The sequence below is a fragment of the Narcine bancroftii genome, chromosome 2 (genome assembly GCF_036971445.1).
Source record: "Narcine bancroftii isolate sNarBan1 chromosome 2, sNarBan1.hap1, whole genome shotgun sequence".
Lineage (NCBI taxonomy): Eukaryota > Metazoa > Chordata > Chondrichthyes > Torpediniformes > Narcinidae > Narcine > Narcine bancroftii.
In genome coordinates this window covers 97,835,438-97,850,686 of record NC_091470.1, presented here as the reverse complement: position 1 = coordinate 97,850,686, position 15,249 = coordinate 97,835,438, and the positions used below count along the sequence as shown (strand labels likewise).

At 39.9% G+C, this 15,249-nt stretch overlaps 1 protein-coding gene across 10 annotated transcripts in view; it reads left to right on the top strand.

Annotated features, from left to right (window-relative positions):
• Nucleotides 1-15,249, top strand: part of LOC138753961 (myoferlin-like) — a 128,304-nt gene that overhangs the window by 93,094 nt on the left and 19,961 nt on the right. For 7 of the 10 annotated variants that reach the window (XM_069917595.1, XM_069917588.1, XM_069917589.1 and 4 more), the window contains 9 exons: nucleotides 866-913; nucleotides 1,401-1,499; nucleotides 2,950-3,078; nucleotides 3,726-3,881; nucleotides 5,704-5,795; nucleotides 6,536-6,706; nucleotides 8,448-8,596; nucleotides 10,517-10,656; nucleotides 11,221-11,309. In XM_069917595.1, the coding sequence (XP_069773696.1) occupies nucleotides 866-913; nucleotides 1,401-1,499; nucleotides 2,950-3,078; nucleotides 3,726-3,881; nucleotides 5,704-5,795; nucleotides 6,536-6,706; nucleotides 8,448-8,596; nucleotides 10,517-10,656; nucleotides 11,221-11,309 (1,073 nt within the window). The remainder of the gene's footprint in view (nucleotides 1-865; nucleotides 914-1,400; nucleotides 1,500-2,949; nucleotides 3,079-3,725; nucleotides 3,882-5,703; nucleotides 5,796-6,535; nucleotides 6,707-8,447; nucleotides 8,597-10,516; nucleotides 10,657-11,220; nucleotides 11,310-15,249) is intronic. The other 3 variants (XM_069917593.1, XM_069917590.1, XR_011351526.1) reach the window with 2 other exon arrangements.

The following is a 15,249-nucleotide window of genomic DNA, read 5'->3' as shown; positions in this document are numbered from 1 at the left end:
CTGGATTTGAGTTTCAAAGCTCAGCTGCATTTTTTGCTCATTTCACGTGATATATATTTATTAGTACAGTAATTCCCCCGTTACCTGGAATTCAAGCCATCAGCAACCTCAAGCAACCGGCAAAAAAAAGGAAAATAAATAAGTTGATTAAATAAGAATAAATAAAAGTTTTAAATTGTTAAAGTAAATGTTCTCTGAAGTAACACGTTACCCTTTGGTGAAGATGGGAGCAAATATTCAGCCAGCAGAGGGCCCTGCTCGTAGCAGCTGTTGAGTTTGAATAAAATGAATGAAGAGCTGGTTGATGCTGCTCGCCATTGGGGTGTCTCTCTGTAAGCGTCTTTATCTTTATTAGTATACTGTTGAGTATATTAGTAAGGCTTTATCTGTAAACTTGGGGGAGCTGGGGTTAATTATCTATAATATTATTGTTCATCTTTCTAGCAGCTCTAAGGAGGAGGAACCTGTAGATGCAGTGACGGTTAAATGTTTTCAAAGAATCTGATTGAATATAAAGTAAAATGCTTTAAGGTTTATATATTCATGCAAGTGAAGTTTGTTCAGTGTAAGTACTGTACTTTTGTCTTTTAAACTGTTTATTCTTAATGCAGGTGTATTAGTTAGGCATTGTGAAAGTAAGTCCTAATCAACTGAAAACTTGCTTATCCTGCATCTACCAATTCCTGTAGGTAACAGATACTGGGGTTTTACTGTAGTATGATTGGGATTTAAATTGGAAACAAAGGTATTGCAATGCATATTAAGAGCTCGAACAGTAAAAGATGAACAGGAGAATGGACAGATCTTCAGGCTGTGATTTAACACTTATTTCAGTCTGATGGGTTGAAGTTGCATTGTCTTTCAGAGTTCAGAGGAAGAGAAATTGGAACAGGAAGCCACTGAAGGACATTTGGTGAGTCCGTGATTGGAAGGTTGGCTGGTTTATCCAAATTAGGGACCTGGTGTTAAAAATTTTGTTGACTCCTGCTTCTGGATCTTTTCCTAAGTCTGGGTCTCTTCTGGACATCTTCCCATTTTTGGGACTCTAGTTGTTGTTTACATCTCCCCTTTCTCCAGCACTTTGACAAGCATCTGTCCATCACAAGTAGGTCAAGGTGATGAGTTTTTCCAACCAACAGAGATGCTTTCTTTTCCAACAGTTTTGTATTTCTCTCCAAATGAAGAAAAAGCACATAAGGAAAAACCTTGAATGCCCTGTGCAAGGAGCAGGACAGATAGATTGATTCATCAGATAACTATCTAGCTACAATGTCCTGTCCCAGCATTGCACAAACCTATGAACAGAAAATAAATGCAATCTTATTTTTATAAATATAAACTTTGATCCCTGATCCACAAAATTCTTTCCATAAAAACAATTTTTTTTTTGTCTTTTCAAGGAAGTTGACTCTCTTGACTGGTGGTGTAAATTCTACGCCTCGTTGGGGGAGCAGAATGAATATTCGGACTATCTATTACTGGGTTACGATACCATCAAGGTAAAGTGGGTTATTTTCCCAGGTCCACCTGGTTCCTGGCCTCTTGCACCTTATATGGTAAACCCCCGTTATCCGGAATTCAAGCCACCAGCAGCCTCAAGAACCAGCAACAAAAAAGGAAAATAAGTAAGTAAAAAATAAGGGAATAAAATTTCTGTGCCTTGCCATTGGTTCACTATTCATGCAATGCACCATCTCAAGCAACTGGAAAATTAACTTATCTGGCGTCTATCAATCCCTACAGGTGCCGGATAACAGCGTTTTTCCTGTACATGGCATTTAAAATTGGCTGCGCTACTTGCTCCAACCCCCATTCATCCATTACTTATGTCTACTAATCTACATTGGCGCAGCCCAGAAAAACGTTGACTTCTGTGTCCCTTCTTTCAAATTTCCCATTGCCTTTATCCCTCCTTATCTCTCTAATCCTGCCCATCTCAGCAACTTTGCAGGAACCATGCTTCAATTTTGACCTCATGCCAGGCTCCAAGTGCCCCAAGCTCTGAAATTGCCTCCATATATTTCTCCATCCTTGAGATTGTCATTAAAAGGGATTATTTTGATTGAGTTCTTAAACTTCCGCATTTATACTACAAAAGGAATTGGTTTTGAGATGTCCTGAAAAGAGATGTGGAAGATACTCAGAAATATGTCTTCATCTTTTCCTTTCCTACTTTCTTTCCACTGTCCATTCTTTGCTGACAAGGTAGATAATGAGAGGATGTTTTCCCTTGTGAAAGAATTTTGAATTCGAGGACAAGGCACAATTTTATGATGAGGTACTTTATTTGGAATTGAGGGATTTCTCTTTTCCATGTTTAATTCTTGGAATACTCTTTGCCAGAGAAGAGTGAGGTTGCAGGAATAATGGGATAATAAGTGGGAAAATTATTGGTGTAATCTTACATTTGGTAAGATGTCATATTAAGGCAAGTTGTCATTGCACCCTGTCTTTCCTGCCAGGAACTTCCAGACAGGTTCAACAGAACAGAAACCCCTGACTAAGATACAGTGCTCCAGAACCTGAGATTTGTTTTAGTCTTTTGACAAACTGCAGTTTGTAAATCCAACCTATTGGGGACAGAAATGTGTTTGCCAAGCTTTGTTGTGACCAGTGGGGTGTTTCCATGGTCAGAATGTGAGTTGCACAGTGAAACCCCTGGTATCTGGCTCCTACAGGAATTGGTAGACAATGCATAAGTTAATTTGCCGGTTACTTGAGATCTTGTGTGCATGATTGGTCAACTAACTGGTAGGGGACACTCATTTTAAACTTTCATATTTTTTTACCTATTTATTTTCTGCTTTTTGTTTGCCGATTGCTTGAATTCCAGATAACGGTGATTTTACTGTATTTGACTTTGATACCTTGGGTCATTAGAGATTTTACTGTAAGTTTTACTGTTTTTCTCTCCCTCTCCCCTGTCCTCTCTTCTGTTCTCTGTCACAGGTATATCCATGTGCACTCGAAGATGTACCTCAATTCAAGGGGCTTCAAGATTTCTGCAACACCTTCAGGCTCTACCGAGGGAAAGTATATGGTGAAGTAGTGGATCCACTAGTAGTGGGAGAATTTAAGGTAATTGATACAGTACATACATTTCTTTCAGCTGCAGCAAGTAAGAACGTTGCTGCATGCTGTCGTTGACAATTAATTTATTGTCATGTACAGTAAAACCCACGGTATCCGGGCCCTATGGGGACTATGGGCGGCACGGTTAGTGCAACACCTTTACAGAACAGTGATTGGGGATCAGGGTTCTAATCTCATGCTGTCTGTAAGGAGTTTATACGTTCTTCCTGTGTCTGCATGGATTTTCCCTGGGGCTCTGGTTTCCTCCCATTGTTCGAAACATACCAGGCATTATAGGTTAATTGGGCGGCATGGACTCATGGGCCAAAATGGCCTATTACCATTCTGTATGTCAAAATTTAAAAAAAACTTAAAAGTAGATGCCAGAAAAGTGAATTGTGTCTTGCAAGATTGATGAATTAACCATTGGGGCCCCAATTTTAAACTTTCATATGTTTTACCTATTTATTTTCTGTAATTTGTTTTGCTGGTTGCTTGAATTCCAGATAACGGGTTTTACTGTACATTATACAATGAGACAACAACATTTGGAGATTCAGAATGTTGGGGTTACTAGATCAATAAACTCAGTCGATTAAATGTTTCCACTCACTCTCATAGTCATTCTCGTTTGACATTTATTGTTTTTTCAGGGTTCTTTTCGAATTTACCCGATTCCAGAAGACCCTTCAAAGCCTCTACCCCCAGCCCAGTTCCGCCAGTTGCCTTCTAGTGAACCTCAAGTGTGTTTAGTAAGAGTTTATATTGTCCGAGCTCTCAGCCTCCAACCAAAGGATAGAAATGGGACGGTATGTTTTTGCTTTTTTCAGAGATGAGGAAATTCTGGAAGTAAGAAGGTAACAATTGTTAAAAGATCTATCAGCCTTTGGAAAAGAAAATACCGACAAGTGTTCTACATTTAATTCCAGTGTTTTTTTTTTTGTTGCACAATAAGTTGTGATCTGGAGCTAATACTTGATAGGGCAAATGTAAGTAGATTCACTACCAACTTTCAGAGGAAGATTGGACAAATATTTGAAAGAGAAAAGCATACAGGGATGGAGGGAAATTGTAAAACCAACCTCTTTCTTCCCCTTCCCCCCCCCCCCCACCTTCACCAGCTTCAGTAAATAAAGCATCAACATCTCTGAGTCAATCCTCTCAGAATCTGGTGTGTCTCAATGAGATCTTCTCTTTCTTTGAAACTCTTGTAATGTCCAGTCTTATTTAGGCCAATCAAGTGTGCTCCATCGACAAGCCAGGTAACGACTGGCTGGTGAGCCTAATATTAGTAGTGGGAAAATTAATGGAGAAAATTCTGAGGGACCGTATCTACCAGCATTTAGAAAAGCAAGGGCTGATTAAGGGTAGTCAGCATGGCTTTGTGCGTGGGAAATCCTGTCTTGCAAATATGATTGAGTTTTTTGAGAAGACAGAGGTAGTGGGCGTCGTCAACTTGAATTTTGACATTCTCTCATGACAGACAGACCTGAGAGGCTAGATTCACATGGGACCCAGGGGGAACTTGCTAGTTGGATTAAAAATTGGATCGGTGATAGGAAACAGGGTGATAATGGAGGGTTTTTCAGATTGAAGGCTTATGACTCAAGGGAGATGCTTGTAGCCACTCTTGTTCATGATCTATTTTAATGATTTGGATGAAAACATAGTCAACATGGTTTGCTGATGACATCAAAATAGGTGGTATATTGAACAGTAAAGGAAATTGAAGATTACTCCACGATCCAGTTGAACTTGGAAAGTGGGTGAAGGAATAGCAGATGGAATTTAACTCTGACAAATTCTGGTCAGTTGAACCAGGGCAGGGCTTGCACTGTAAATTGCAGGTGGTCACTTGCCTCATTTGGTCAGGGCATTGAGTGTAGGAGTTGAAAAATCATATTGCATCCATATGAGGCGAGGCCACATTTGGAATATTGTGCTCAGTTCTAGTTGCCCGCTATAGGACTGTAGGAAGGATATCATTAAACTGGAAAGGATGAAGGAGAGATTCACAGGGATGTTATCAGACTGAGGTGCTTGGATTATAAGGAGAGGCGAGATAGGCTCAGAAACCTGGAACCGAGGGCTGAGATAAGATTTTGAGGGTTCTTAACATATGGTTGTGGGAAAATCTAGAACTGGAGGTCACTCTGAGGATATTTTTTGTTTTCTTTGGAATCAGTCTTTGAATTGTTCTGAGGTATAGTTGGGTGGATTGTAGTAGTTAAGAGGATTGGGTGGGGGAGATGAAATTTTATTGAGGATCAACAAGAAAATGTAACTTTTTTTTCTGATCACTGGTGCTGTAACTGTGCCGTCCTAATTGTTATTGTAGTTACATCAGCCATGATCTTGAATGGCAGACTAGATTTGAGTGACCAGATGGCCCTCTCCCGCTCCTATCTATAGGTTCATAATTCATGAAAAATACCTTGTCACATTTTCCTATTTCAAAGATGTTATACAAATGTAATTTGTTACTCCTGATGTAGACTTTTTCAGCCCCTCACCAGCAGTTTGAATGATGAAATGTCCTGTTTGTATTAGTAGTTTGAGGAACAGTTAGACTGTGAGGTACCTCTTACGAAGAACAATCAAAACTATTGACTGTAGCTGTTCTTTTGACAGTGTGATCCCTACACGAAGGTCTCACTTGGAAAGGTGTTAGTTGATGATCGTGAACATTATGTTCCCAATACCATCAATCCTGTGTTTGGCAGGTAAATTGCTTCCTAAATTCTATTTTAATACTGTGCAGTAAATTTAATTTGAGTAACCAAACTGTAAAAGAGACAATAATTTATTCATTTGCCATTTCAACCCATCTTGAGTATAGACCTGTTAGTTTCCTAGAGCATCTGCTAAATTGCCACCACTACATAGCCACTTTTATTTCTTTCATCAGATGTAGCTATCACTGGCAAGACAATATTTTATTGCGCTTTCTGGGGACAGTTAAGAGTTCTGTGCTCATGCTCCTCTTTTCTCTTTCTCTCTCTCTCTCTCTCTTCACCCCTCCCCCCCAAAAAAGCCTGTCCACTCCCGTCCCCTCCTGCTGGGGTCACTCAATTTCATTCCCCTCCCCCACCCCCTTCCATCTGCCTAATACCCACACACTGCACTTGGTTCTCCTATCCCATCCCTCGATATGCTCCATCTGCCCATTATCTATCCCTTACCTGATTCCACTGATCACCTCGCTTACAAATTCCAGCATCTGCAGCCTCGGTTTCCACATCTTGCAGCCTTGGTCTCTCTACCACCTATCTGCATTTGCCCACCTCTCATCTCTCTGTACCTCTCACCCTTCAGCCAATGTCTCCTGACAACAGGAATGGAGATTTTGACCCAAACAACAGTTGAAAAATATTGCTTTCTGAGTCCCTCCAGTGTATTTGTCTGTTGGAGAGAGGAAGCTGCTTTTCAAAAAAAGTTCCTATTGTAAAATTTATTTCCACAGAATGTTTCAACTTTATGCCACCATTCCACTGAATAAAGATCTCAAAGTTGAGGTGTTTGACTATGATATGATCACCCAGGATGATAAAATTGGTGAGACGGTTATTGACTTGGAAAACAGATTCCTGTCATGTTTTGGCGCACACTGTGGCCTGCCCCAAACATACTGCACGTGAGTAGACACATCAGGGGAGAAAGGTGATCACTGTAGGATAACACTAATTTCCTTTCCCCCCCATTCTTTTTGCCCCTTTCTTAGAGGCATCTTTTCTTCCATCTCGGCCCCAGATTATGGAGTTTCCTCATCCATAATAATTCAACAAATGAGAGTACAAGGAGGGCTTTGTCATTCGTAGAATAATAGAATTGTTAGGTTCAGAAGGTTTGGTCCACTGAGATTTCTTGTTGTTTGCTCATTCAGTAACATCACCAGTCCCAGTGTACAATGAGATAAATAAAATGACCAGATTTAATATATTTTTTTAATGGCAATGATATAAGGCTGATCTAAGGCATCACAGCGTCAGTGACCTGGGTTCATATCCAACCCTGTCTGCAAGGAGTTTTCATTCCATGTTTGCAAGGGATTTCCCTGGGTGCTCTGTTTCCTCCCACCCTCCAAAATGGACGGGATTATAGGTCAATTGGGTGTAATTGGGCGGCAAGGGTTTAAATGGCCAGAACCGGCTTCTACTGTGCTGTAAATAAAATTTTAAATATTTAAATTTAAAGGTATCCATATCCAATCCCATCTCTCTACTGCTTTCCTTGCATTGGATTCCTCTGCTTCTCTACATTTAAACATTCCATAGAACTTTGCTTCTCTTGTGGGCCACAATGTGGGGAGTACCGATTCACAACTGAGGGAAGGCTGCATGTGAAAGGAAGTTACTTTGCCTGTGTTTGATCTGATGCCATAAAACTTTGTGCTGTCAGGAGATTATTTGGATTACAGCCAGAGCAATCTCCCCCCCCCCCCCCCCAACCCCCGCCCCCTGCCGTGCTGGTGAGAGAATGAATGGAAGAATCTTTGACACTGTTGAAGTTGTGTCCAGTTCCTAAGCCTGATCCACGATTCATTATGATCACAGCTGACCTGCCCAAGCCTCTTCTCCTGCGTTGGTTCCCCATTGCCCTCAATTCTCTGATCTTTCAAAAATTTATTTACTGTTTGCTAAAAATCCCCAACAACCTATCTTCACAACCCACCTGCTTGAGAATTCCAGAAAATCATCACTCTCTATAGGAAGGCAGCAACGAGAATCCTGCAGGACAAGGGTTGTGGGCTTTCTTCAAGACTGGGCTTCAGAGATTTTTCAATATGCGTGGAGTCCATGGCTATGGGATAGGGCATGAACATAGTGTTTAAATGTAGACATGCTGCATGGTTTTGGCCCATGAGCCTGTGTCACCCAATTGACCTAAACCCTGGTATGTTTTGAAGGGTGGGAGGAAACTGGAGCACCTGGAGGAAACCCAGGCAAACACACGAAGAACATACAATCTCCTACAGACAATGCAAGATTCAAACCCCATTCTCTAGTGCTGTAACAGCTTTGCTAACAGTCCGTGCCTAAATTGAGGTAGATGATTAGATATGATCTTGTAAATAGCCTATTGCTGCTCCTATTTTTTTAATGGGAAGAGCTTTAGGATTGTGCAGTTCAGTGGTATATTTGCATGGTGAGATATTTGGTCCAATTGCATAATTAAGGTTAAAGATGAAGGGCCTTGGAGCCTATATATGAGTTTTACCTTCCCTGCATGTTTTGGTGAAGAACGGGATGGAAAATACTGGCCAGATATTTCTCTTCACTGCATGCTCTGAAGTTGGTTGGGAGAGTGATGGAATGTAAGCCAATTTTCAGAAATATGGAAAGTAAGAGGCTGAATTTGGTATCCTTTCCCCCCAGAGGTGGCCCCACTCAGTGGCGAGATCAGCTGAAGCCTACAGAACTGCTGAATAACCTGAGCAAACTGAAGAACTATGCCCTGCCTATAATTCATAACGCAGGGAAGAAGATAAGTATTGGAGACAGGGAGTTCCTGTTGGAGGACTTTGGTAAGTTGCTAGTCTATGTCGAGTGGACTGGTGGGGGCGGTTAGAAGAGTGTATCATGTGTGTCAAGATAGAGTGTGGAATGATCACATGTAAGTAATTGGAGAAAATTGCAAGCTGGAGCTGGTTGTGAATCAAGTGCCAGTTCTGAAAAGAAACCTTTGCTAAGACCATATGCTTCTTGTCTGAAATGAATGATATAGGACAGAATGAGGTTGCTTGATCCATGATCTCTTGGACAAAACTATACAGCTCATCCCATTCTCTTTGTATTTTCTTGATTGTTCACTGTGCATTTCCATGTCCTGTTTGAGATTAACTATTGAACCAACTTTCACCACCTTTTCTGGCAGTGCATCTCAGATCACAACTTACATGATTATTTTCTCCCTATTTTGCCTCCGGTTCTTTTGTGTCATCTCTAATTCTGGAACAGTTCATCTTCATTCCCTTTGTCAAAACCTTTAGTGACTTTGAACAGCCCTGTTGAATCTGTTGTATTTATCACTGCCATCAGGAATCAGCCCCAGTTTCTTTATTTGCCGATGTTTTTCATCTAGTTAATCCCCATTGCTACTCTTCATCGCTGACCTTCTCTGAAAGTCTGGAGCCCAGCATTCACCAGAGTATTGCAGCTGGGATCTAACAATATTTTCTAATAAATTAGAATTATAGTCTAAAACTATTTTGAAACAATTTTGATGGTAGATTCCTCTCCAGTGAGTGAGCACTTGGACACCATAATATGTGCTTGGATGAAATCATTCATTTGGCAATGAGGCTCCAAGCAGTTACAGAAGAATAAATCTGGAAGTTTTTCTCCTTTATAGAAGCTACACGTTTACAATTTTCTAAGACACAATCAGGACATTCATCACAGACAACTATTCCTGGCACCGTTGGTAAATGTCAGAACAATGCTCACACATTCTGGGATTCTAACTGTTTTTGTTTTTCCTGGCCTGATGGTGCTGATCTGTCCCATTCATTATTCTTGTTTGTGCAAATGTATGGCCAACAGGAAATAGCTGGCAGAAGGTTATGTACTTTAAGTTATAGAGTTCATAGAAGTATTAAGTCTGATGTTTATTGCTCACCAAAATGGAGGAATCTCAAGATGGTGGAATGGAATACTTTTCCTGCTGGGAATCACATTTTGAACATTGATAATCTCCAGATCAAAAATGAAAGTGGTTAGATGAAGTTAGAACCTCCTATGTAGTGTAGCAATGTGTTTTTGTCTCCAAATGCACAGTAGGACACTTCCCATCATGTAGATTCGTAATGAGTTATTTAGGACTGATGTGCATTACGATTGAGATGGAGGTTATTTATACCCATGGATTATTGGAGCAGCTGAAGAAAGGCAATGTAATAATTTTTTTTGTGATCAGACATCCATGCCCCAAATTCTGCAATTTTCCCTAAATCTCCACTTTAAAACCTGCCTCTGTCCAAAAGTTAGGCCATTTACTTCCTTGAGGAAATAGTTTGGGAGGATTGCTGTTTATCATACAAGAAATATAATAATGATCTATTAAATTATTGTCTGTTCAGAAAGGTGATGGGTAATCTGATCTTTGATCAGACCACTTTGCTTCCCAATCCCTGTAACCCTCAATTCCCAGAGAAGCTGGAGTCCTACAGAGGCAAGGCTCCTCAACGCTTAAAGGGGTAGCCATGGGTACCCACATGGGCCTCAGCAATGCCTGCCTTTTTGTTGGCTACGTGGAGCAATCCATGAAACAAGCCTACACAGTCAAGGCTCGTCAACTCTTCCTCCACTTTGAGGCCTGCTGAGTTCCTTCAACATTTCTATATTTGTAAACAATAGTGTCTGCAGACTTTTGTGTTTCACAAAAATCCCTGGGTCTGTCTCTCACTGACTGAACATACTGTCCTCTTTACTTTTCTGTTGTATAGAGGCGAAGAAGGTTCCTTATGCCTTCCCAGGCCCCCCGGAAGAACGGCTGGCATTGCATATTTTGCGACTACAGAATCTGGTGCCTGAACACGTCGAAACAAGGACATTGTTCAACAGCATTCAACCAGGAATTGAGCAGGTTAACTCCATGATGTCTGGTGCAGTAGTAATGTTCTTGGACCATTTCTACTCTTAGCTTCTCAGCATGGTACAGGACTGTAAGGGACTTATTAAATCCCATTGAAATGACAGGATTTGTATTGTCAAGCCACTGTTAGAATCCTGTGCATATTCCTGCCATTCCCAATATAGAAAGGTAGCGCAGATATAGGGAAATGATGTTGTCCTGCTACTAAAACTGAAAGTTTACTATTCCAGAGAATTAAGTAGGCTGGGCCACTTTTCAAAGAATGAAGGAAGGTTAGGGGTAAGTTAAAAGAGGTCTTTAAAATTTGAAAATGACTGACAGAGAAAAGGTAGAAGAGGATTTGTGTGTTCATGTGGTTACCCATGAAATAGGCTGCAGTTGGCAGGATTTCTGTGGTGCTTAAACACAGCATAGCTTCTTTTAGCCAAATGCACTTGTGTTGTGTCATGAACTTTAAAAAAAAACGCTAATTTAGTGCAAAGGAGGAATTTACCAAAAAATGGGGAGAAGTGGCATGTACAGAAAAGCATCAACTTAACTTGATTTCTTGTGCAGGGGAAAATACAGATGTGGATTGACATCTTCCCCAAAAATCTGGGGCCTCCTGGTCCACCATTTAACATCACCCCACGGGCCCCAACCAGGTGAGTGCAGGTGTCGGCTGGATCATGTGCCAAACGCTGTGCGTGTTCTTCGGCCAGATAATAACATAAATCCAAGACCCTGCATTCTAGTTAATCTCCTGGGTATTCAGGAGCATTATTAAATCCCTGCTCATGTACCTTCTTAACTTGGTTCATTTACTTTGCTACAAACCTCCTGCGAACGTCTACCTAGCTGATCCTGAACACCTAGTAGATGTTCTCGGGGTGATCATCAAGAAAACTAGATGCAAGATTGCAGACACACAAGGAAATATATTGATAGGAGGAGATTTTAACCTTAATTTGGACCCAATGTTGGATAAAACTGGACAAAAGATGTAAAAAGAATAAAGTAGCCACATTTATGGGTAAATCAATGCAGGAAATGAAACTTATGGATATATGGAGGAGGCAACACCCAAGAGAGAAGATATTTTCATATTATTCGATTAGGCACAAAACTTACTCAATGATTGATGTTTTTGTTGTCAACCCATATTCAAGGGAGAGTTAGGAAAACTGAGAAAAAACTAGGCTACTATCAGATCATTCACCCCTATTATTAGCAAAAGAACTGGAGGACATCCCACCAAGAACATATAGATGGAGGTTAAACTCCATGCTACTAAAAAGACAGGAATTTAGGGAGTTTATTGAACGCCAAATTAAAACATATTTTGAAATAAACAGGATCAGTGAAAGACAAATTTATATTATGGGACGCAATGAAAGCCTTCATTAGAGGACAGATAATAAGTTATGTGACTAAGATGAAAAAGGATTACAATCAGGAAATAGAGCAGTTGGAAAGGGAGATAGTAAGTACAGAAAAGGAATTAGTAAAAAGGGATGATATAATGAAAAGGAGAGAATTGGCAGACAAAATAATTAAATACAAAACATTACCATCGTACAAGGTGGAGAAGAACATAATGAAAACAAAGCAAAAGTATTACGAACTGGGAGAAAAAACACATAAAATATTAGCCTGGTAACTTAAAACAGAACAAGCTAAAAGAATAAGCATCAAGGAAAAGGGACAAACAAATTACATATAACCCAACAGAGATTAATGAAAACTTTAAGGAATTTTATGAACAATTGTATCAAACTAAGAACAAGGGGAAAGATGATAAAATAGAGGAATTTTTAGCTAAAATTGATTTGTCGAAATTGCAAGAGGAACAAAACAAACTAATTAAAACCATTTGAAATAGAGGAAGAACCGGATATATTAAAAAAGCTGCTGAACAATAAAACACCAGGAAAGAATGGATTTCCAATAGAACTTTATACAACATTTAAAGAGTTATTAATTCCTCCTCTCCTGGAAGTAATGAACCAGAGAGAAGAAACACAAAACTTGCCAGCTTCATGTAAGACAGCAATAATTACAATAATACCAAAGACGGGGAAGGATCCATTAACACCAGCGTCATATAGACCAATATCTCTACTTGACTCAGACTATAAGATAATAGCAAAATTATTAGCAAACAGATTGGCCGATTGTGTACCTAAAATAGTAAAACAAGATCAAACTGAATTTATTAAGAAAAGACAAACACCGGACAATGTCTGCAAACTTATTCATCTAATCCATGCAGATCAAAGAAATAAGAAACCAACAGTGGCTGTTGCTCTAGATGCAGAAAAAGCCTTTGACAGAGTAGAGTGGAACTACTCATTTAAAGTATCACAGAAGTTCAATCTACCAGAAAAATATATAAATTGGATTAAAGCATTGTATAATGGACCGTTGGCGAAGGTAACAGTAAATGGATATGTATCGAGTCACTTTAAATTAAGTAGGTCAACTAGACAGGGATGTCCACTATCCCCCTCATTGTTTGTCTTAGCAATAGAACCTTTGGCAGAACTGATAAGAATAGAAAGTAAAATAAAAGGGATAAAAATAAAGGAGAAAGAGTATAAAATCAGTTTATTTGCAGATGACATCATAGTATACCTAACAGAACCAGAAATATCAATAAAAGAACCACATAAGAAATTGAAGAAATATCAGGGTACAAGATCAACGCAAATAAAAGTGAAGTGATGCCAATGAGTAACGCAGACTATACAGAATTTTAAAAAGAATCCCCATTTAAATGGCAAGCACAAGCAATCCGATACCTAGGGATCAGGTTAGATAATAACTTAAGCCACTTGTACAAACTAAATTATCAGCCACTAATAAAGAAATTGAAGGAAGACTTAGAACATTGGAAAGAATTAACGCTAACGTTGATAGGGAGGGTAAACTGCATTAAAATGAACGTGTTCCCAAGGATACAATACTTATTTCAAATGTTACCAATTCCTTTAACAGAAAAGTTCTTCAAGGAACTAAAGAGAATAATAAGGAAATTCTTGTGGAAAGGGAGGAATCCAAGGGTAGCATTAGATAAATTAGCGGCGAGGTATAATCAAGGTGGTTTGCAGTTACCAAATTTTAGAAATTATTATAGAGCCGCACAATTAAGGTATTTATCAGATTTTTGTTTACCAGATAAGGGAAAAACCAGACTGGACTAAGATAGAACTAGATAAAATAGGGGAGAAGATACCGGAACATATACTTTATAAATGGGATGAAAAGCTGGTGCAATATAAAAACTCACCAATACTGCATCATTTACTTAATACATGGAAGAAGATCCACTTAGAAAGGAAAAAAACGAATTACCAAATACCAAAATTACTATTGATGCAAAATCCGCGATTCCCTTTTACAATAGACAATCTTTCCTTTAGAGAATGGGAGAGAAATGAATCAAAAGAATAGAAAATTGTTTTCTGGGAAATAATTTATTAACATTTGAACAGTTGAAGTACAAATATGGAATAACTCATGGTACAATGTTTGCATATCATCAATTGAAAGGTTATTTAAAGGAAAAATTGGGGAACAGCTTGAGATTACCTGAAGGAAGCAGCTTTGAATACGTGATTACAGACACAATGATAATTAAAAGATTTATAACCAACATATACATTAAGCTGCAAGATAAGGAAAATGAAATAAACTATAAACCTAAGCAGAAGTGGGAAAAGGATCTAAACATAAAGATAAAACATGAAGTATGGGAAAAGTTATGTTCTGGAACTATGAAGAATACAATAAACACAAGGTTACGAGATAGACAACAGACTCGCCAAGGCAAATAGCGCCTTTGGAAGACTACACAAAAGAGTCTGGAAAAGCAACCAACTGAAAAACCTCACAGAGATAAGCGTATACAGAGCCGTTGTCATACCCACACTCCTGTTCAGCTCCGAATCATGGGCCCTCTACCGGCATCACCTACGGCTCCTAGAACGCTTCCACCAGCGTTGTCTCCGCTCCATCCTCAACATTCATTGGAGCGCTTTCATCCCTAATGTCGAAGTACTCGAGATGGCAGAGGTCGACAGCATCGAGTCCACGCTGCTGAAGATCCAGCTGCGCTGGGTGGGTCACGTCTCCAGAATGGAGGACCATCGCCTTCCCAAGATCGTGTTATATGGCGAGCTCTCCACTAGCCACCGTGACAGAGGTGCACCAAAGAAAAGGTACAAGGACTGCCTAAAGAAATCTCTTGGTGCCTGCCACATTGACCACCGCCAGTGGGCTGATATCGCCTCAAACCGTGCATCTTGGCGCCTCAGTTTGGCGGGCAGCAACCTCCTTTGAAGAAGACTGCAGAGCCCACCTCACTGACAAAAGGCAAAGGAGGAAAAACCCAACACCCAACCCCAACCAACCAATTTTCCCCTGCAACCGCTGCAACCGTGTCTGCCTGTCCCGCATCGGACTTGTCAGCCACAAACGAGCCTGCAGCTGACGTGGACATTTTACCCCCTCCATAAATCTTCGTCCGCGAAGCCAAGCCAAAGAAAGATGTATGATACACTATAATTGGTTACACAGGGTTTATATCACTCCTCAAAAATTTTT